This window comes from Syngnathoides biaculeatus, chromosome 16 (genome assembly GCF_019802595.1).
Source record: "Syngnathoides biaculeatus isolate LvHL_M chromosome 16, ASM1980259v1, whole genome shotgun sequence".
Lineage (NCBI taxonomy): Eukaryota > Metazoa > Chordata > Actinopteri > Syngnathiformes > Syngnathidae > Syngnathoides > Syngnathoides biaculeatus.
The window spans coordinates 15,118,857-15,141,607 of record NC_084655.1 but is presented as its reverse complement, the minus strand read 5'-3'; the positions used below and the strand labels follow the sequence as shown (position 1 = coordinate 15,141,607).

At 40.6% G+C, this 22,751-nt stretch overlaps 4 protein-coding genes across 5 annotated transcripts; 2 read left to right on the top strand and 2 right to left on the bottom strand.

Moving 5' to 3' along the window:
- The first annotated feature begins 113 nt into the window (after positions 1 to 113).
- smcr8a (Smith-Magenis syndrome chromosome region, candidate 8a) lies at positions 114 to 8,557 on the top strand. The gene is made up of 3 exons (XM_061847425.1): positions 114 to 1,263; positions 3,505 to 5,130; positions 6,774 to 8,557. The coding sequence occupies exons 1-3, from the start codon at positions 662 to 664 to the stop codon at positions 7,234 to 7,236; spliced, it is 2,691 nt and encodes an 896-aa protein (XP_061703409.1). The 5' UTR covers positions 114 to 661; the 3' UTR covers positions 7,237 to 8,557.
- Positions 8,558 to 9,386: 829 nt separating this feature from the next.
- bud31 (BUD31 homolog) lies at positions 9,387 to 10,981 on the bottom strand. Its single transcript, XM_061847432.1, has 4 exons — positions 10,767 to 10,981; positions 10,436 to 10,558; positions 10,072 to 10,238; positions 9,387 to 9,769 (listed from the first exon to the last, which is right to left on the bottom strand). The coding sequence occupies exons 1-4, from the start codon at positions 10,858 to 10,860 to the stop codon at positions 9,719 to 9,721; spliced, it is 435 nt and encodes a 144-aa protein (XP_061703416.1). The 5' UTR covers positions 10,861 to 10,981; the 3' UTR covers positions 9,387 to 9,718.
- Positions 10,982 to 11,026: 45 nt separating this feature from the next.
- On the top strand, positions 11,027 to 17,596 carry pdap1b (pdgfa associated protein 1b). Of its 2 annotated transcripts, none has more exons than XM_061847431.1 (6): positions 11,027 to 11,179; positions 11,747 to 11,838; positions 12,921 to 13,007; positions 13,101 to 13,222; positions 15,879 to 16,030; positions 16,216 to 17,596. In XM_061847431.1, the coding sequence occupies exons 2-6, from the start codon at positions 11,812 to 11,814 to the stop codon at positions 16,278 to 16,280; spliced, it is 453 nt and encodes a 150-aa protein (XP_061703415.1). In that variant the 5' UTR covers positions 11,027 to 11,179; positions 11,747 to 11,811; the 3' UTR covers positions 16,281 to 17,596. The 2 variants fall into 2 exon arrangements, with proteins under 2 accessions (XP_061703415.1, XP_061703414.1); XM_061847430.1 differs by lacking the exon at positions 11,027 to 11,179 and adding an exon at positions 11,243 to 11,490 and having other exon boundaries at positions 16,216 to 17,029.
- Positions 17,597 to 17,993: 397 nt separating this feature from the next.
- LOC133515122 (uncharacterized) lies at positions 17,994 to 22,718 on the bottom strand. The gene is made up of 3 exons (XM_061847427.1): positions 22,249 to 22,718; positions 21,815 to 21,941; positions 17,994 to 21,688 (listed from the first exon to the last, which is right to left on the bottom strand). Exons 1-3 carry the CDS (start codon positions 22,716 to 22,718, stop codon positions 20,501 to 20,503), a joined length of 1,785 nt encoding a protein of 594 aa, XP_061703411.1. The 3' UTR covers positions 17,994 to 20,500.
- Positions 22,719 to 22,751: the final 33 nt, after the last annotated feature.

The window sequence follows — 22,751 nt, the reverse complement described above, 5'->3', positions numbered from 1 at the left end:
AGGAGTTTGAGTATTTCTTTTATTAACGTTTTCCTCAACAGCAGTCTCCACCATAGATGTCATCACTACAAGAACTCGATTTAAATAGAGGAAACAACAATTTCATGTCTTAAAATCGAGCTTCACCGCTACTAATGTTTCGTTGTGGAATTCTTGTATTGGATTGGTGGAAGAGTCACCTGACTCGACTCCAGCAGCTGGGTAAACATGGCGTCAGTCTCACGGTGTGATGATTATGTCGCTCTTGCATGCTAGTGGTGCGATCCCTGGGCGCATCTGTGGATTAAACAAGGCGACGTGATGGTAATGGAGACGTGAAGAGAGGACTGAGAGAACAGCTGCTTTTCACTGTCTCGTTCAATGCATGAAAGGTTTGATGCTTGGCCGGATGCTGGGATTGACGCTATGTAATGACTTTTGTTAGCAGGACGCTGATCTGCGTGCATGTCGTATACTCCTTTAATATCGATCTTATTGTGCTGTGGACTGGATCCCCCTCCACAATTCAACACTGAGATCAAATTTCCACAGATTTTGTGATTATTATAATCATTCTGACTTAACTTTATCTGGCTTTAACCTCTGCTCCCTGCCAGCTTGTTCATAATTGATAGATGAGCCGCACAGTGTGGTCTCTAATGCCTTGCTCCACAATAGCACTATGATAGGTTCACCTGACGTGGTGGCTTTCACAAAAGAGGATGACGATGGTCAGACCACGCCTGACCCGTGGGCCATTCCAGAGGAGTTCTCCGTTCCCCTCCATCCTCCAGCTGACTCCAACCCTTGGGCCAAAACCTCCTATGCCAAGTTCACTAAAGACTTCATCCTCATTTCGGAGTTCTCTGAGCAGGTGGGCCCCCAGCCTCTCCTCACCATTCCCGATGACCCCACAGTCTGTGGCACCTTCGATCTCAACTACTTCTCCCTACGCATCATGTCGGTTGACTACCAGGCCTCCTTCGTTGGGCACCCCCCTGGTAGCGGATACCCTCGGCTCAGTTTTGTGGAGGACTCAAGGGTTGTACTGGGTGACTCGAAAGAGGGCGCGTTTGCCTACGTCCATCACCTTACACTCTACGACCTAGAGGCGAGAGGCTTTGTGCGGCCATTCTGTATGGCATACATTTCAGTAGATGAAAGGAAGATCATGTTACAATTTCAGGAACTGTCTGCCTACTTCTCAAAAGCCTCGGAGTGCCTGAAGGCTGGGAACCGCAAAGCTTTTGCCAAAGAACTTCAGCGAAAGCTTCGAGATCTAGAGTAAGTCCCGTCTTGAGTCAATGGACGAGCCTTCTCTTTCATGCTTACACTGGACTTTATTCTACTTCATAATGAAAATGAAAAATCTACAATTTCTGTAGAAGGCTGATGCTGACTGAGATCCTGTGCAATTAATTGAACCCTTTCCGGGCAGGGGTTGAAAATTTGCAGCAGGTTTAATATAATCGAAAATTAGTATCATTTTCTGAAAGTATCAGATTTTTCTCTCTGCAAAATTTCATTTGGTCCAGAGAGGGTTTTTTTAAACATGTTTAAACAAAATGTTGAATTTGACACTGAAAGAAAATCTCAATTTAAATAATAAAGGTAGATTTTTCCAAATATAGCTAATAATTTCAGATTGTCATTGAAAACATGAAATACTAAAAATATGGTAATTTTGAGAACATGTCTAAAACATCCCAAGATATACAGAATGATCTTTACGGTTTGAAGTTGGAATGGGTGAAATCGTTTGAGCAATATACATAGAAGGGTGAATTAAATTTATTATTGTTTTCAAATGGAATTATGAAATGGTTTAGGAAAAGTACAAATTTTGTAAATCTGCTGAAGTAATTCAGAAGATGTCCAGAATTTTGTGCATATTTTGAAGTTGGATCAATTTCATTCAGTTGAGAAAGGTGTAGCGTGTTGGGAAAAAAATATCAGAAATAATGATAAATATAACTGTGCCAAAGTATGTGTGAATACTCTTTAGCATTTGGACAACTAGAAATGGTTATAAATGACAGCATGTCCCAGCAGCCCTCCTTCAACTATATACTTTAGTTTCTAAACTATTTAACCTTTTCAAGATCACATTTACTGTAGCCTATCCCATCTGAATTTTTTTCAAGAGCTGGGGTACACCTTCATTTGTTTGCCGGTCAATCACAGGGCACATTTAGACAAAGAAGCATTCACAGTCACACCTATGGACAATTCAGAGGTTCAGTAAACCTAACAAGGGCAATGTGGATGAATGAATGAAGCCACAGTACTTGGAGAAAATCCAGCAAGCACTGGGTGTTCACCCTTACTCCAAAATTCAAACTGCATGCAGAAAGACTGGACATACATTTTAACCATTAGTTTACTTTCCCAGTAAAAATACTAATACAAAATAGTACTAATACTTCAGTAATGATACTGCATCAAAAATAGCCCCTTTTGAGATGGGTCTCAATTAATAAATGTTTGTGGTGACTGCTAATTAATACTAAAAATGAAGGTCTATCACTGTTTGACTACGTTATGCTTGTCGCGCTTCAAGGGAAATCCAGTGGTTTGCATTAACAATGTATTCAATAGGTCACGTAATATGTACTCTATCTTGACAATGTGATGTTAAATCCTTTCTCATTTAATAGTGTTTTGAAAAGATTTTTATCAACAACTACGAATTTTCAGGGGCGCCGCCATTTTTGCGAGTCACATGACCTATGTGGGCGTACGTGACGTTCGAAACGCTGGATTACATGTGACACCATGACGACCAGCATTGATTTTTCGGATTTATTCTCATCTCAGTTGATCGGGAAGACAGAGGAATACTTCCATACAGAGCGGTGGAGCGAGTTCACGGCTCCACCGCTTGGCAGAGCGAGCTCGTCAGACTCCACGTCATTCTGCCCGAGCAACCATCCGAATTTTCAACATTATTTACAGCTGAGCAGCGGAGCTCGCTCACACTGCTCCGCGGAGCTCAGCTCACGGCCGAGCCGCTCAGTGGCGTTATTTACAGCCACAGATTCAAATCTGTATGGAAGTATTGCTCTGTCTTCCCGGTCAACCGATACTGCTATTTCTTCATCAGATGAGGATAAATCCGAGAAATCAGCGCTGGGTGTAATGGTGTCCCGTGTAATCGAGCATTTGGAACGGCACGTAACACGTCACATACGCCCATGTAGGTCATGTGACTTGCGAAAATGGCAGCGCCTCTGAAAATTCATAACTGTCGATAAAAATCTTCTCAAAACACTATTAAATGAGAGAGGATTTAACATCACATTGTCAAGAAAGAGTACATATTACATGACCTATTGGATACGTTGTTAATGCAAACCACTGAATTTCCCCTTGAAGCATGCCTCCCACATGTCTGCTAAAAATGTTTATCCAGGGTTTTCTGTGTGAATTCCCTCATATTAACATTTAATTCATAAAAACAGAAGTTATAGAGCAAAGTATATGTGTTGATTGATGACCAAGTTTCTCCTCCCATCGCCCCCTTAGGTACACTCACTCTGTTCTGCAGAGGGAAGAAGGGCTGCAGAGAGAGGCGGGACCACAATGCATGTACTCCGCTCATGCTGTGGAAAAGGCAAATGAGCTCGCCAATGTGGAAAAGAGCATATACGAACACAGAGACCTTCTAAGGCAGATCAGCTCATACCCCCATCGTCCCCGCCGAGACCCTCACGCCGTTGCATGTCAGAAGTGTATGAGTGAGTGTGAGGAGCTCTTTGTCAAGTATTCCAAGCTAGCTAAACCCTTGAGTTGTTCCAATGGTGGGGAGAAAGAAGGGGATGATGTTCAGGGACGTAACGGTCACGGAAGCGAAAGGGAGGTGGGTGACGATGAAGATGAGCATGTCAAACGCAGGCCGTCCTACACGCCGCAGTTGATCAAAGCGAAGTCTGCAAAGTGTTTTGACAAGCGCCTCAAGACCCTCCAAGAACTTTGTGACAACACGTTCTACGAGGCCACTGTGGAGCTCCTGAAGGAAACAGAAAGGAGTTTCCGTGGTGACCTGTGCTACCTGCACACCCGACGCTTGGACCTATCCCTACGGAAGAAGCTGAGAGTTATTAACTTCCTCTTTGAGGAGGAACTATGTGAAGACGACTATGAGGATCTTGATGGAAGGGGAACATTAAGACCATTTTGTGCTGTGAATCACGCTGTGGACGACTCCAAACGTTTGCATCCAGTCCCTATCTTACTTGGATCAGAACATCCAAAGCCTTTTGATGCTGCCTCTGAGACCAACCATACTCGAGACCTCAACCTTGAAGACAACAATCTCAAGACCTCTTATTTTGACCAACAACTGGATGCCAAGAAGCGCTCAGAGAAACCTAATGGAAACTGTAGCAGCCAAACATGTCTAAAACCAGACTTTCCGGATCAAGAGTCTGACTTGACCCCAGACTGCATCTACAAAACGTATCTAAATGGTGAGAGCAACAGTGAATGGGTAGAGGCCGCTAGTGTTGAAGACCGGAGACCCAAGACTTTGCTACAAGAATCTACCAGAGATGAAGGATGCGAGAAGGACTCCAAGTTTGTTCCAATGGATGCCGCATGCTGTATGACTCATGAAGGTTTACTCAATAATCCACCTGATGTGGCGCCCCATCTCGCTGTCCATCGTCAGAATGCTCAAATCCTGGTGGTCAACCAGGAGCCCCAGGCCCTACTTCCACTCCAGGATGACTATGCTGTGGGATCCCCATTCTCAGAGAACCACATAGCTGGACTCCCAGGAGATGCAGGTTCCCATACCTCTGCTGAAGATGGCTCTGATTGTACTATGAGTACATCTACTGGTTCTGACTGGACTGCCTCTCCTCTAAGCAATGGGGGGAAGGTGACCCTGCGTCAGAAGAAGAAGGCTGGACAAGGGGCCTTGAGGTTCGTGCGACAGTATCCTTTCGCTATGCAGGCTCTCTGGTGTTTGCTAGGTGGCAGGACCCTGGTGGTGCTTGGGACCGATGAGACGAGAGTTCGTCGGCTGGTTTCAGCTCTGGCCCTGTTTGTACCAGCTCCGGGGAAGTGTGGTGAGCGAGTACAAGCTTGGCTGTGCTCCCCTTTCACCCTCACTGACCTGTACAGTTGGAAACTTATTGGATTGCAGAGGTAAGCACTCAAGCAAAAATTAATTTAATATAATCTCTCAGTAAAGGGTTCTTTGTTGATTTGTTAATGCGTAAAGATGATTTAACAATGCTCCTTTTGTTTACTCAAACAACGTTCCCATGACAGTCATTTTTGTTGAATGTGTGTCTAAGGTCTACCACACACTGAAAGATGTCACTGAACTCGTACAGTGTTCTGGGTTTGGCAACTAGTTTGTGGTTGACAGTCTGTGATTCAAAATTATTAAAAAAAAAAAAAGGCATTTCCATGTTCTAAGCCAGGGGTCAGGAACCTAAGGCTTGCGAGCCACACCTGGCTCTTTTGGTGGTTGCATATGTCTCACAGAGTCCTCATAATGACATACTGTATACAACAGGGGTGCTCAATGTGTCCATCGCGATCAATCGCGAGGAAGTTCTGGTTGATCGCGTGACTGCGTGGCCCAAAAAAAAAAAGATGTCAGCCTGACTTTTTTTTTTTTTTAACATTCTAGCACCACACGTAACTTTCTCTAACAACGACCTGATGCTTGGCCCCCAATGACAGCCACACTCTCTTCTTCCTAGTTTACCTTGCACCGCCCCCTCCTCTGCTCTTAAAAGGGTACACTCATAATTACATATGTTACAGTCCTTAAACAGCCTATCAATGTGGTTTATAATGACAGAGTGCTTATGCGCTGCACACCACTGGAATTTTTTTTTTTTTTTTAACATAGAGACTTGCCTCTGTCGGCAAGCATTGTTGGCAAGCGCACATAAGTGAGGACAAATGAAAAAAATTCAACTTACAGACCAGCTGATTGTGAAAACATGGAACGTACTTCCAGTCACATACCACACAGTGCAACGTGTCAATATTGCTCTAGTGACAACATTTGATTATACCTATGCATATGAAAAGTCTTTCTCACATTTAAAAAAAAAAAATATTAAGACCAACCTACGTTCATGAATAACGGATGGAACTCTCAAAGGCTGCATGAAGTCTAATTTAATGACGTATGAAACAGACGACTAAGCCATCAGCAAAAGAGTCGCATTATTGGTAAAAAGTACTTTTGTCATCATTGGTCAGCCACAGCATAGTGTTATTTAAATAAATTTAGAGACTTATTGCACCCTTAAAGTGTTGGTCTTGCATAAAATCCATGAATACACCTGTATTTAGTTTAAAAAATATTGGATGGGTCTTTTGGAATTACGTTTTAAAATATTTGCCGTTTGTGGCTCTCTCAGCGTATAAGGTTGCCGACCCCTGTTTCTAAACATGGGCAAAATCCAGCTAGGCACCAAATAGTTGGCAAGCTGTGGGACAATCGATCGTTGCCAGCAGCCTCTCAAAGTGTTGAGTCAGACAATCAGGGTCAGGTGAGGCCCTACTTGACAATATGGACATACTTAAATGTGAAAAAGCAAAATCTTACCGAATACTGGCACATCAAACAAAAATGAAAAGCCAAAAATTCACCCAGTTTTGTTTTGACCACAAATGCCCAACAGTCATTGAAAATCGCACATTGGAAGAAAAAAAAAAAAAAAAAAAAGATCATTGGATTTCCCGTAATAAGCTACAGTATTTTCGGGCTAGAGCAACTTACAAATATATATATGTATATAACATATACAGTATTTGTCTTTCAGATTGGCGTCTCCTGTTGGTTCCAGCATGCTGCACTCATTGTCCCGCTACAGCCGCTACATTTCCATTCTGGATGTCGACCAGAAGACCTTGCGCTGTCCACCTTATCGTGGCGAACTCCTCACCAACATGGCCGATCACCGCACATACGTCCGCCGTGGCTCCACGTACTTCCTTCACGTGCAGAGTATACTGTGTCGTCTGGTGGCCAAGGCCTTTCTGTTCACCTTCACCCATCATCTCCACCTGCCGGTCAACATAACAGAGGGGCCGGAGGGCGTGGAGGCCCGACGCCGCTGCTTCCTCCAGGAGCAATTGGGGCTGGGAGAGGACGACAGCCAGATAGTGCTCTACCTCAGCCAGCTGATCACTCTGCACTACCTGCACAGTTCTGACGGCCGCAGTGCAGCAGCAGCAGCGCCTTTTAATTTTAACTACACCACCAGCGTTTTATACAAAATTTGATCTTTTACAGAGAGACTCCACCCTTTTGGTTTTTAATGGACTTGATCTATGATCATGTTAATTTTTGATCAAACTGTACTGATTTTATTGTATTATCTCTGCATATCTGCCTTGTTCTCTGGTCATGTGTGCGCGCGCAGGATGAAGGAAACTAGTGAATGTCAATAAGTGGTTCAGTTATGAAAGTATGTTGACTCAAATATGCACACACACTGCAATCCTGACTCAACAGAGAAAAGGTGGATATTTGCATATTACTGTTTATGTTGTAGGATCACTCCCTACTCAAATATGTACAGTATTTTTATTTTTTTAATTACAGTAAATTAATTTCACACTGCTGTTCATGTACAGAAATAGCTCATTTGGTCTCAGACGAACTTGAATTTATGATGATATTCCTTTCTATCAAACGTCATGAGCACCATGCAAATTTGTTCCGCCTTTTTCAGCTAAAGCATTCTTGATTTTTCACCCGCAGTTCATTTGAATCCTGAAGTGGGCGTGACTTCTTTAACACGCATTCCTGTAGTAAAATTGTCCTCGTTTTTCCAAATGTACACGCAAAAGTGGACTTTTAAAAGTGGATTTTGCTGTTGAGAACAGGGAGTAAACATTCCGAGAGGCTGTTTCAGCCTTGTTGAATTTGACACGGTTCTGCTCCCATGATAGTGCATGTCCTGAGAAATCTGCGTTCACACAACAGCAAAACAAAAGCTGCTGTTGTGAGCCTTTGTTGTGGATGTTCTGTGGCGTTTGACTCTCAGTCAGGAAACAAAGCTATTTAACCTTAATCTATTGAATTTCACTATTGTCTTAAAGGTGTAAGATTGTTGTGGCGTCAGCATGTGACCGTCTTGTACTACCTTGAATTATTATATGCGGAATGTTTCTGCTCTACGGTGGGTGAAAGAATTGTTACAGACAGGATCCTTGAGTTTTGTTTGGGTGAGGAGGAATGGGGTGTTATATCTGATTTACTGTTGCCTGATCAGTGGTCTTTATTGGATGTAATCACAAAACGGCCAGTGAAACAAATCCACAGCAGTCATGTATATTACACTTTTTTCCGTTGTTAATTTTGTGTTGTTGCTGTACTTCTGTATCCACTACGGCACATGTGACTGCATGGGGCGAATAGTCATGGTGGGACTGTGGATGCTCTTTTTCTACTGCAAGCAATCGACATTGTTTTTAAAGACTTTGCTTTCTTCAGCTGTGTCAAATTTTTATTTTGGGAAAATTAAAAAAACATTTAATTTTGTTTGACTTTTTTAAAACCCCACTTGTTGCATGTGACCTATTAAACAATTTCTGATCATAGGGGTTTTAGCAATTTTTCCCTGGAATGCAAAAAATCGTGAATGTAATCTGACCAAGCCATACCACATTGTGCTTAACGTGAACACTCAGTGTCCTTACAGTTGAATAATTATTGTACATTTTCTATCACTTCATGACTGGGGCAGTATTACGTGGTGCAGATAGATGGTATTGACTTTTTCTTTTGAATATATCACATATCAATGCTTTTAGGTAAAAAAAAAAAAAAAATTCAATTAAAATATTTAAATCCATTCCCACTTTTGCACTTATGTTTGGTGCACACAGGAGTCATTGATGATCCGGACACTGTGAACAACTAACATAGCCGACATCATTAAACATGACATGCTCCAAAACACGTGGGTTGTTTCTGTGATGATGAACATAGTGTTTGATGTAGCATTACTTGAAAAATAATAATCGTTGTTGCATGGTTTTGGGATGTGGGAGGAAACCAGAGTGCCCGGAGAAAACCCACGCAGGCACGGGGAGAACATGCAAACTCCACACTAGCGGGGCTGGGATCGTACGCGGGTCCTCAGAACTGTCAGGCCAAGGCTTTACCAGCTGATCCACCGTGCCGCCAAGTAGTAGGCAAGGCAATTTAATTCTTTCATCAAAACATACTATGACTAGTCACTGAGCGACAACAGTAACTTCATTTAGAATAAATTATGCTATTAGCATGATACTTGCTGTAAATGTATCTTAAATCTTGCTGTAGAGGCTTAATTAATGCACAATTTAATCCCTCTATTCTAACCAGTTCTTTGTGGCTATATAAGTGACAGATTACCAAGTATTGAATGTGAACAAACATGATAGGAAGTCAATCAGAATTGTTTTATTCCAATTATTACAAGAAGTTAAAAAAAAACCAACAACACTACCTAACCCTCTGAATGAAATAAAACATACATCACAACTTAAAGAGCATGAAGACAACTTCCTCCTCAGAGGAATTGAAGATGAGTTTAGACAGTAGAACATGGGAAAAGCAACTAATGAATACAGAAAGGCCACTCTCAGTATACTTCAGAGCCCTAAAATGATTGCTGGGAATGATGTTGATCAAAATAAAGAACAGTTTCTGTAGCAGGTGACTGAGACGTGCGATAGCAACGATGGAGGCCAGGCAAGTCTTGATGTTCCACATCTAACCAGAGCATCCTCTGCATCCACAGTGGGTGCATTCAATGATCCTTCCCTACAAAGAAACAATGTCACAAATGGTACATTGGGTTAGAACCGTTTTTCTACACATCATCCTGTAAATACAATGAAGCAGTAGCAACCCACTGAAAATGTTTGTTAAAATTCAGTCTACGCAGGTGGGTCTCTGAAATGTATAAAAGATAATTTTGTGCTTCCCTATGTCTGGTTCAGTATTAAAAACGTGTTTCAAATTCATGACATGAACACTGAAAAGTGAAATGGCAGAACAACTATCAAAATTATTTTATTACTGTATCATAATGAGTGAAACTCCAGATACTCATTGAGACTTACAACTTCCAGTTTGCTCTTTGGAACTCTGCAAATGCAGTTAGTCCCAAAGTTGGTGTCTCGTGTTTGAATGCAACGCAGGCAGCACAGGTTCTCATAGCCCTGCTTCTTCCACTTGGCAATCAGGTTCTTGTCAGCATAGCCTTCCTTTATGCAATATTCATACAGCTCTGACAGGACACGCACAAAGAAAAACAAACATTCAGTTGGCATCTATCACACTATAACAATTTGATATATGAAGTTGTGTACAAAGTACATTGACGGGATAACATAATCACGATTGGTAAAAGGTTGTATTGGGTAAACTGGAAAAGTAATTACGTCAAGAGAGAAATAATACTGATAAATTATCATCCTCCTTTACCTCTGCTGATGGCTTTTCTTTTGAAAAAAAGGTCGTAGATGTATCGACTCCGCTGATGATGCAGTCTGAAAATTGGCCAAAGAGCTTCGACTTTTCTCTTTCCCTCATGAGGTTCAGTTTCAGCTAGGAAGAAGCAAAACATACAAAGAGGATATCAATTTCCTCCATATCGAACGGTAGAAAGCAACTAACAGGTTGACCCCATTTCCAAAGTGAAATGTTTCAACTGTGTTTTGTACATGACAGTTGCAAAGAAACTCTCTGTGATCACTCGTTAGAAGACGGTAATGCTCGAAGCGCGCAAGGGCCAAATTATCTTGTTTCATCTTACCTTCTCTCATTTTCTGATCCAGCTCATCCAAAGTAGGCTCGATTAGTTCCCAGCCGTCTGGAGGCGGCTTACGACTTCTCTTGACTTTCGGCATTTCCCTACACTTTGTCCCGAGATGAACAAATGCACCTAATGTTTTCCTACTTGGATATCGAAAACGTTTCAGGCCTTTAATTTAGCCGTCATTGGGGTCCATTAGAAACTCGTCTCACATATGACGTCATAACAATGCGTGTATGAATAGTCTTTGTTTAATGTTTTTTAAAATCATTTTTCAGATTAACCTGGTATTCATTTGTTCCCAAACGTAAATTTGGGCATATTTACAGATATTTTCCTTCACAATATTGACGTAAATAGCCTTCAGTCGTTCTGTTGAAATTGCATCACTTTAGGCCATAAATTGAACGCCGGTATGAAAACCGAAATGGATTTTTGGTTTGTTTGTTTATTCATTTAGAACATGGCAGATACAGATGATAAAGTTTAAAAATATATGCTTTTTACTCGGAGAATTTTTTTAAATAGCCCCTATCATTTTGTTTTTCATTTTGAAGATATTTGAACAGGCAAATCTTTGGCCAAAACGCAGTTCTGTATTTTGTTCCACTGCAATTTTAGAAGCCAGCTGTCACTTCGGCCGTGTATTTTTTTTTCTAAATATATCCATATTGTTAGTCATATATCGATATACAGTATTTCGTACTAAAAATGCCCAAGGGAGGTAAGAAGATTGTGTAAAATGTCAACTGTTTCGTAAATTTCCATGTTTCTATATAGCAGTAGCATTCGTTAGGCTAACAATTTATGCCTCTAAGAACATGCAGAGTCGCATCAATTTACGCTTGTGATTGCTTTGGTGGCGTTATAACATGACACCGATGTACGTGTACGCTTTGCATGTGTCTAATATTGCTGTTCTTCTCCACTATGAGTCGTAAACAGGGTAAATCTGTTCACGCTTGTCATCTTCACTGTAGGTAGGAAAGGTGGCCACAAGGGTCGCACACGGACCTACACAAGTCCCGAGGAGATCGACGCCCAGATGAAGGCGGAGGAGGAGAGGAAGACGGTAAGTCTTATGTCTTATAAAAGAAAATGCCATAGACCCCTTCCAGGGTCCATTACATACCATTTGGCGTGCATGCTTTGTTCAAGTAGCTCTATTGTCAGATGTGTTGTACATGCATAACATGCAACATACTGCAATTCCCATATATTCACACACGTACAATTCAGTTGAGTGCTGTGGACTGTATTAAACTATAGACATTTATGAACTGCAGCAGAATAATCAGTTGGGTAATGTACGTAGTGCTGCAAGGGCAAAGTAAATACAGTGCTTGAAATGTGGTTTGTGCACGAATTGAATTTGTGGTCTACAATCAGTGGTGGTTGCTCCAGGGAGGGATAATGGGGGCAAAGCAGAGAGGGAGTTGAACATCCTGGTGGGGAAAAAAACCTCTTTGAACCTGCTAGTTTTGTTCCGAAGGCTCTGCAGTCTCCTCCCTGATGGCAGCCGTCTGAAGAGGCAGTGGGATGGGTGAGTGGGGGTTACTTGAAATCCTGGTGGCCTTTCGGGTAATGTGGGTGTGGTGAATGTCCAAATGGCATCTGGAGAAAATGTGAGGCTTTTAATCCATCAACTAGCAAATATTGATGCTTTTGTACAATGAATGTGACACAAGGTCCTCATGTGGACCTCTTGTGTGTGCCTGTATTAAATGAGCATGTTTTTTGTTTTTTTTTTTACTGTTAGTTTTGTATTTGTGTTTGAGTTCCTGGGTACTGGCATTGATACAGAATAATAATAATTGTTTTTCCAATATAATTGACATATTATTATAGAATGTGCCATTTTTAAAAGGGTCTAGCAAACCTCAAATTATTTAAATAAATATAAAAATATTGCTAATAATGAGTTAAACAAATCATATAATTCGAAGAGATTTTCACCTGTGTATACTGGTTCAGAAAACCACTGATCATTTATTGCAGGTAACAACTGTTTACACCTTGATGGAGGTCTGCACTGTCTGTAGTCATGTAAAATCCAGTCACGATGATGCACTGCATTTACAATCGTGATTCAATGTGTCTATATCAATATTTACTTATGGGCTAAATGCATGACTTCCTATATATTTTTTTCAGGCTGAGGATGAAGGTGCAGCACAGAATGACATTACGGAAAAGTTACAAGCATCAGGATCAGATGATAGTGATGATGACAGTTCACAGGTACAAGCCTATCACAGTCATTCTTTTTTTTTTTTTTTTTTTTTTTTTAATTTAAAAAAATACACAACTTGAGCTGTTGTGATGTGTTTGCAGAGGAAGAGGGTAGGTGTGGAGGGCTTGATAGAAATTGAAAATCCCAACAGAATCGCTCAGAAGTCCAAGAAGGTGACTCACATAGAGTTGGACGAGCCCAAGCAATTGTCGAGGAGAGAGAGGTTTGTGTGTTTCCATAAAAATCAGTGTACATTTTTTTGCCCCCCCATCATGTCACTTCAGTTTAAATATATGGCATGTTATACTACCAATTAGGTTTACTGAAAGTGTTTTTGGTAATGTTTCAAACTAACAACTTCTTTGGAAAATTCACCATTTGTACTCTGGGTTTTTTATGCTACAGCGTTTTCAGAATTTTTCTGACATACTTATGCATGTTTTGTGTTTAGATTCCTTAATTCTGTAATCCTACATACTTTGAGTAAAATAACTTTTATCATTTTACCATACATTTACTGTGCAATCTACAGGTATTTCATTCGCACATTGATTTTAGAGCTGGTGGGCCAATTGATTATTTTTACAATTTAATCATTTAAACTTGGTATGCCTGAAGAATGGAGGAAAAGTGTTCTAGTTCCCATTTTTAAGAACAAAGGGGATGTTCAGAGCTGTGGGAACTATAGAGGAATAAAGTTGATGAGCCACACAATGAAGTTATGGGAAAGAGTAGTGGAGGCTAGACTCAGGACAGAAGTAAGTATCTGCGAGCAACAGTATGGTTTCATGCCTAGAAAGAGTACCACAGATGCATTATTTGCCTTGAGGATGCTCGTGGAAAAGTACAGAGAAGGTCAGAAGGAGCTACATTGCGTCTTTGTGGATCTAGAGAAAGCCTATGACAGAGTACCAAGAGAGGAACTGTGGTACTGCATGCGTAAGTCTGGTGTGGCAGAGAAGTATGTTAAAATAGTACAGGACATGTATGATGGCAGCAGAACAATGGTGAGGTGTGCCTTAGGTGTGACAGAGGAATTTAAGGTGGAGGTGGGACTGCATCAGGGATCAGCTCTGAGCCCCTTCCTGTTTGCAGTGGTAATGGATAGGCTGACAGATGAGGTTAGACTGGAATCCCCTTGGACCATGATGTTCGCAGATGATATTGTCATATGCAGTGAAAGCAGGGAGCATGCAGAGGAACAAATGGAAAGATGGAGACATGCACTGGAAAGGAGAGGAATGAAGATTAGCCGAAGTAAAACAGAATATATGTGCGTGAATGAGAAAAGTGGAGGGGGAAGAGTGAGGCTACAGGGAGAAGAGATAGCGAGGGTCGACGACTTCAAATACTTGGGGTCAACAATACAGAGCAATGGAGAGTGTGGTCAGGAAGTGAAGAAACGGGTCCAAGCAGGTTGGAACAGCTGGCGAAAGGTGTCTGGTGTGTTATGTGACAGAAGAGTGTCTGCTAGGATGAAGGGCAAAGTTTACAAAACAGTGGTGAGGCCGGCCATGATGTACGGATTAGAGACAGTGGCACTGAAGAAACAACAGGAATCTGAACTGGAGGTGGCAGAAATGAAGATGTTGAGGTTCTCGCTCGGAGTGACCAGGTTGGATAGGATTAGAAATGAGCTCATTGGAGGGACAGCCAAAGCTGGATGTTTTGGAGACAAGATTCGAGAGAGCAGACTTCGATGGTTTGGAGATGTTCAGAGGCGAGAGAGTGAGTATGTTGGTAGAAGGGTGCTGAGGATGGAGCTCCCAGGCAAAAGAACGAGAGGAAGACCAAAGAGAAGGTTTATGGATGTGGTGAGGGAAGACATGAGGGCAGTTGGGGTTAGAGAGGAAGATGCAGGAGATAGGCTAAGATGGCAAAAGATGACACGCTGTGGCGACCCCTAACGGGACAAGCCGAAAGGAAAAGAAGAAGAATCATTTAAACTTGGTATATGGAAGATCCACCCATTTTCTGAGCTGCTTATCCTCACAACGGTCGCAGGAGTGCTGGAGCCTATAACAGCTGTCTACAGGCTGGAGGCGGGGTATACGCTGAACTGGTTGCAGGCCAATCCCAGTTTTTAAAGATAATTTTATTAATTTCATTATTACAACTTTATTTTGTTTATTTTTGAACATGCTTTTTTTTAAATCTATACTTTTGAGAAGAAAAAAATATCTGTCAATAATGTCCCATGTACTGTATCACAAACTGTGGGAGCTCTGGCAAAATATGCCAGAATTATTAACCCGAAAATATTTGACTTTTCAACTGTTTAACTTCAGTGTCTCTTTTAGATCAAGTATAAATGTATGGAAGTAAATATGTGCCACCAGGATTTGAATTAAAAATGCCACTGAAAATTTGATGTTGTAAAATTCACATTGTTTCAAAGTGATCGCATCTCCAAAAGCTGTATTTCAGTTTAACTTTTCAATGTTGAAAAATTCGCCATATAAAAAAAAATTTCAGCCTTTAAAATTGAAACGCAATATTTTCAGTCACCTGAGATTCAACTGGCTGCAATTCGCTGTCTGAAATTCACCGTTTAACAACCAGCCAATCCAGTTACGCTTTCTTAGTCACGTGACTTCACATACTAAGAAAGCGTAACTGGATTGGATGAGTGTTGGGTTCTGACTTGAAGTAACCATGCCTTCTTAACCCTACTTTAAACATACTGGAAGGACCCAAGTGTTGTTATATTGCAGTATACAAATATGGCCGACATACAGATCTTGGAGCACTGTTTGTGTTGTAAGAAATTATCATTTTTCAGTTCAAGACTATGATGACTGTATTATATGTGAACATTGTAGAATTAATTTCTTTCCAACATGTAGTTTAATACCAACGTGTTTATTTTGTGCACACAGAGAAGAGATTGAGAAGCAGAAAGCAAAGGAACGCTACATGAAGATGCATTTAGCGGGGAAGACGGACCAGGCCAAAGCTGACCTCGCCCGCCTTGCCATCATCAAGAAACAGAGAGAGGAAGCGGCGAGAAAGAAAGAAGAAGAGAAGAAAGGTTTGACATTGAAAGGATTTCAGTTCATCTGTTTGAGCATTTCAGTCTGAGTTGAGATATGAGCGTGGTCACACAACAAACTTGGTATCTTGTGCATCAGTGTATTTATAATTTAAAAATGTTAAATGCAATATGGAGCTCATTTACACGCTCACCTATACTTTTTTTCTTTTTCTTTCTTGCAGCAAGAGAAGCAAAAGAAGCAGCAGCGGCAGCCAGGAAAGGGTTAAACTCCCTCTCACTAAAATGATGCAGAGTATTTATCAGAACCATTTTACCACCTTTATAAACTGACAAAATATGAAAGGAGACTATTTAAAAAAAAAAAAAAATGATACCAAGAGTATTGACCATACTGGTGGTGCATTTTGGCATGGGAAAAGAGCCGGATTGGGAGGGGTGCTCGTGCTTTACATCCTGTTGGAATGAAGCTATGAGCTTTGACATGATGTGAATCCAACTGATAATTTTACAATGTCCACTTTTGGTTTTGGAGGATTGGCGCTATGTTTCTTTTGGATTTTACACTGTACATAACTGAATCATGACAAACTTTCAGATTGCTATAAATGTTAAAACATTTATTCCTTCATTTGGAGTCACCTGGTGTGAATGTGATGTCAATACAGCAGTTGGTGCTTTTGTTGTTTGTTTTTTTTTGTTTTGTTTTTCCAGAAATGATAGCTTCTCCGAAGATATTGCTTGCCTCTTGCCATGGCAAAAAAAAAAAAAAGTCCTTTTCCTCTTATAAGATAGCAAGCTAGATCCAGGTCAAGTTAATTCATCGATTACTTTCACTTCAATTATGAACATTTTCGATGATTGGATTACCTTAAAGTCAAATTTTAAATTGTAATTTGTATATTCTCACGTGTAACCTTAAAAATAAACAATAAAAACCTTACATCAAAAGTAGTGCAGAATAATAATAAATAATATTTCAGACGTTGAGAGCTGGGATAGGCTCCAGCAGCCCTGCGACCCTTGTGAGGATAAGTGGCTAAGAAAATGGATGGATAGCATTCATATTAAGCAGTCATACTTAGAGGGTTGTTATTTTTATTTTAGTTTTTTAATTTTCTAGTTAGCCTGATGTGAGGGCCAAATATTAGAACATATTGTATTATATTGGTTATTATTCATTATAGTCATAGTCATTATATTAGTTAGAGTCTCTATTATTATAATAGAAATATACAGTATGATGAGTCCATCCATTTTCTGAGCCTCTTACCCTCACACGGTGCTTTTAATAGCACTTCTAAAAGAAAGTAGTGCAATACATAACCATAGTGTAAATATGCCCTTCTGATTGTTGATCAAAACAGCAGAGGCAAATATTTTATTTCAATAATGAGGTCCTGCGTTTATGACAAAGTTGTAGTGCTGGTAAGATAACTGAATGTGTACGTAGAGTATGTTGGAATGCATTGTAGTCTATAATTTTGTGAAGTAATGAAGTACTGTACATTTATTGTAATTACCGGTAAGTGCATTTTTTGCAGGTTGTTGACTATCTTCCAGTCTGCTTGATGGAAAATCCTAAATCATACAGTTAAAGATGTGCCATCCATCAGTTTCTGCTATCTGATCTTATTAATACGTAAAGCAGGAGAGTAGTACAGGAGTAGGAGTAGTAGAAGCGGGGACTGATCTTAAAAAAAAAAAAAAAAAAACTGAAGCCGCCATCTTGATACTCTCAAAACAACCATGCCGACCTGTGCAGCGACAGTTATTAACTGCGTTAATTGCCAGTTTTGTGGCTGAGAAAACATTCCACAGGTAAGTTAGAAAGATTTACTTTGACACTGTTAAAGTTTGTAAAGTTTTTTTATTTATTTATTTTCTGATGAGCTTAATTCACTCGAACAAAGTTTTGTTTACGGTTGTTGTCATTCACTATTCACTCTGCTTTACCCTTATAGGCCGACGGTTCTTCGCGAAAAAGCGACGTAAATATTTTCCCAAACTTTATCAGTGGATAGTAAGTAAGTTTCTTTCGGCTTGTCCCTTTCGGGGTCGCCACAGCGTGTCATCTCAGATGAACGCACATATATGTTTGGCACAATTTTTACGCCGGATGCCCTTCCTGACGCAACCCTTCTCAGGGAGTGGAGGCCCCAGTGGGATACGAACCCACAACCCCTGGTTTACCAAACCACTGCTCTAACCACTGAGCTACGGGGCCTCAAACTTTATCAGTGGATAAGCAAGAAAAAATTTTCTGTGAAATTTTTGATGAATTTCAGAATTCACAACTCTGCAACTTGAATTTGATTTTCATATGCGAGGAAACAAGCTTTAAGTTTTGTCTGAAATGGGACATTGCAGAGACAACAAATGAACAATGCCTTTTGCATGTTTTTTCCCCATTGTGATTCCTTATTTCCAAAAAAAACATCTAACTGATTGACTTAAAATGTAATGTTGTTATGACAAAAAAAATGCTTTTCTTTTGCTGTGTTATGATGATAGTGCTTCGCAGCATATTTTGGGAAAAGTTAACATGTCACGGAAATCGGGCCCTAGGTAATAGGATATGCCAGTGTGACGTCGTTTGTTATGATCACGTGATCGGACGAGAACTTCCGGTAGGCAGAAAGCCAAGTAAACACAGCAGGTGTAAGCGAGTGCGATCATTGGTTTGTAAGGTTATACATTTAATTTTTCGGTTTTGATGAATGAAAGTCTTTGCATTTTAGTACAATGGTTATATCGTGTGTAGTAGTTGGCTGTAGAAACAGTTTTGTGAAAGGATCAGGCTTAAAATTTCACCAAATACTGATCGTGGAAGGACAAAAACAGCCATGGCTTCAGGCTATCAACTGAAAGAATTGGGCACCGGAACATAGCGGAGATCGGGTTTGTGGAGATCATTTTTCTTCAGGTTTTTTTCCTTAAATATATAATTGTGTCTAGAAAGATTTGAATGTTTTTTTTTGGGATCAACTTGATGCATTGCATGCATATTCAACGAGACCTTTTCACTGTTCATTCACCAAGTACAAGTATAATATCCTGGCACGATCATAAGAGTTAATATAGTTTTATTTTATTACATGATTCTTTTGTCAGTGTCTCCTAAATGTATAAGAGGCCAAGTCTATGTAGTAATTGATTTCCATGACTGGATTGTTTTGTAGGTATGCAGAAATTATGTTGCTAAATTTTATAATTTCTTACATTCGCAGGATTTGCTAGCAATGATCCAAATGATCCTGATTATGTCACACATGTTAATATGGGATATAAAACCTTCAGCCATGTTAATTCCTGATGAGTCAAAGGAAAGGTATCAGCGAGTACAACGTTGGGAAGATGAAAAGCGTAGGACAGCAAGAAACAAGCAACGCTGCATCAATTCTCCTGGAACTATCTAGCAGTACCAGTAACATTGATCAAGAAGAAGGGGAACATGGGGACAATGAAGGCGAAGAAGAAGACCAACCTGCTGAGAAGGTCAGAAGGAGCTACATTGTATTTTTGTAGACCGAGAGAAAGCCTATGACAGAGTACCAAGAGAGGAACTGTGGTACTGGATGTGCAAGTCTGGTGTGGCGGAGAAATTTGTGAGAATAGTACAGGACAATTAAGGTGGAGGTGGGACTGCATCAGGGTTCCGCGCTGAGCCCCTTCCTGTTTGCGGTAGTACTGGATAGGCTGATTAAACTGGATTCCCCTTGGACCATGATGTTCACAGATGATATTGTGATCTGTAGTGAAAGCAGGGAACAAGCGGTGGAGCAGTTAAAAAGATGGAGGTACGCACTGGAAAGGAGAGGAATGAAGATTAGCCAAAGTAAAACAGAATATATGTGCGTGAATGTGAGGGGCGGAGGAGGAAGAGTGAAGCTCCAGGGAGAAGAGATAGCGAGGGTGGACCACTTCAAATACTTGGGGTCAACAATACAGAGCAATGGTGAGAGTGGTAAGGAAGTGAGGAAACGGGTCCAAGTGGGGTGGAAGAGTTGGTGGAAGTTGTCTGGTGTTCTATGTGACAGAAGATGCTCTGCTAAGATGAAGGGCAAAGTTTATAAAACAGTGGTGAGGCCGGGCATGATGTACGGATTAGAGGCGGTGGCACTGAAGAAACAACAGGAAGCAGAACTTGAGGGAGCAGAAATGAAGATGTTGAGGTTCTCGCTCGGAGTGAGCAGGTTGGATAGGATTAGAAATTAGCTCAGACAAGGTCATCACTCAGCAGTCTGGATTTCTGACACCGTTAGTACATGGGGATCTTCTTTTGGCAGATTGTGTTTTTTTGATTGAAAAACTTGTGAGAAATGATATATAAAGGAATTATACATCATTGCTATCCCAATATTTTAATGGTAAACATCCATTTGATATGTCTGTTCGTAACAGATTCAGTGATATACATTAATGATAAAATGAGTAAGTTTTTGTTGTCCATAACTGCAAATGAAAACAGACAATTTTCCTTGTGAAATGGCAAGAACACAACACTGGTTATCCCATCACACAACTTGGACAAAACCAGGATCCTTTTGGCTTCCTTCTTATGTCTACACACCCGTAGTGAAACCAGGTGTATGGACAATCAGCACCATCACACATGATCATACGTCCATGCGCCTCCTCCTGACAGTAGCACCACACATTTTCCACTAGCTCCTTATCAGGAATAAAGTCTCTAAGTTCTGGTCTGCTGTTCTCGAGTTTTCTAGATACAACTTCAGGAAGGACATGGTCACAGAAAAATGTATCACATTTCGACAAAAGAGTTGATATAAATTTATCATCTCGTGGAATTCTTACAATTGCCATGTCTAAGTTTGTATAAACCACAAGATCACAGTAAGATACTTTCTGGACATACATTTGAAATTGCACTTGTGTATAGTACCTGTGTTCTTTTTTCAGATGCAAGTCCTTGTCAAGACAAAATAAATTGTCTTTTGAAGCATTAGCTATATTACTATTCCTGTGTTTGTCGGGACATTTCACCTCCACACATCCTTTCCCACAACATGTACATGAAACAATTCCATCACACGAAACTGCCATGTAGGGTCTGATTTGACAGACTAACAATCCGATTGTCGTGGAATCAAAGTTGAAATGACTCCTCGCCGCTTGTTTTAAATAAAGATGTCTGGCACGTGCCTTGTTATCTGTGCCCCATGCCACAGCAGCCTTCTTTGAAATATCCCGACTGTTGTATCCCATTACCTTCATGATATTATTCTTTGGGTCACTTGTTGCCTTCATGACTAAGATGTCATGAGCCTTACTTCCCGTTATTCGACCTTTCCTGTGTTCGTACCAAATGGGGCTTACAGCTTGATCTTTTGTCACAATTTCAAGGTTAATAATTTGGTCCTCGGTACATTTGTAGGAATTCCACTGTTGCTCACAAACAGATGTGATGTTATCCTCTGTGATATCATCCTCAGATATAAGACTTGTGATGGTTGGCGGTAAGGACCTCGTTTCTTCTTCTTCCTCTGCCGTGTCTGTTTCTTCATCATCCAGTGAAGGAATGGTTTTGAAGAAAACTGCATTAGGGCAAACATCTCGTAGTGATTGGAGGGTACTCCTGTCTGGTAGCAGAGCTTTCCCCCTTGCTGATGTCGTTGAAATGTCAGTCTTTCGACTTCCCATGATATTAATGTCACTAATTGGGATTGGATTGAGCTGAAATAAAAGCAAATCATTATTGTAAAACACAGATAACAGGTTCAGATAACACAGGATTCATACAATGACATCATTAAGAAATATTTCCGGTTATACTGAAATACATTAAGTTGAAATTGATACCTCTTTTCTGTATGATGCATTCCACTTGCAAGCTTCACCTGTGGATGCTGTTGATGTAAGACCAGCGCGGACAGTTGCATCAACCTTGAATAAGAGGGCTGCAACATGACTGCATACCTCACCTAGACTGGAATGACAAAATGAAAAAGTCAACGGTGTTAAATCACATGGGAAAAAAATGGATATTCAACTTTATTCATGTAAAAAAAATTAAAATTACTAAAAAATAAAGATACAAGACCTTGTCAAAGATACAATTAGGTACAAATCCAATATTTCAATTAAATAATTTTTCACATGTCATAAAATTTGTGTGTCCCTGTCAGATGAGGAGTATTGCAGATGGTATCCTGAAATAACATCATCAATCCACATTACTAACATTTTTGTCTATGTATACACAATCAAAAATAAATTGAAATAAACCATCTTACCCTTCCAAACATGTACAGTGTGTACAGTATACAGTCCCCTCGGATTTGTTTAAGCACGTCCATGGTTGATGAGGTTTGTCCCGAGGTCGCTGAGAAGGGATGACCTTTGTCTTCAAAAAACAATACGGCGACTGCTCTACGTTGTAATAAAACACGGGATGCATCTGTCCACTTTCGACGTATTCGTAGGCTTTGAGGGACTTGTATGCCTTCAGACTAGCGTGAGTGAACTGTCCGGGCGCATCGACGAGGTAAAAATATATATCGGTGAAAGTGATGTCCGGCCACAAAGACGGATCGTCAACCCATCCATTCTTCAAATTGTAAGGATCCGGCAAGATACACGTACCGTCACGATATCCCAGCTTCTCGAAGTACCGCTTTCGGACTTCAAACGGTAGATTTCGTACATAATCGGAGCATTGTTGAGATTTCATGCTACAATAATTCGCTTTGTTGATACTCGCCATTGTTGCTTTTGCCTACCAGTGAGAAAAATCCCG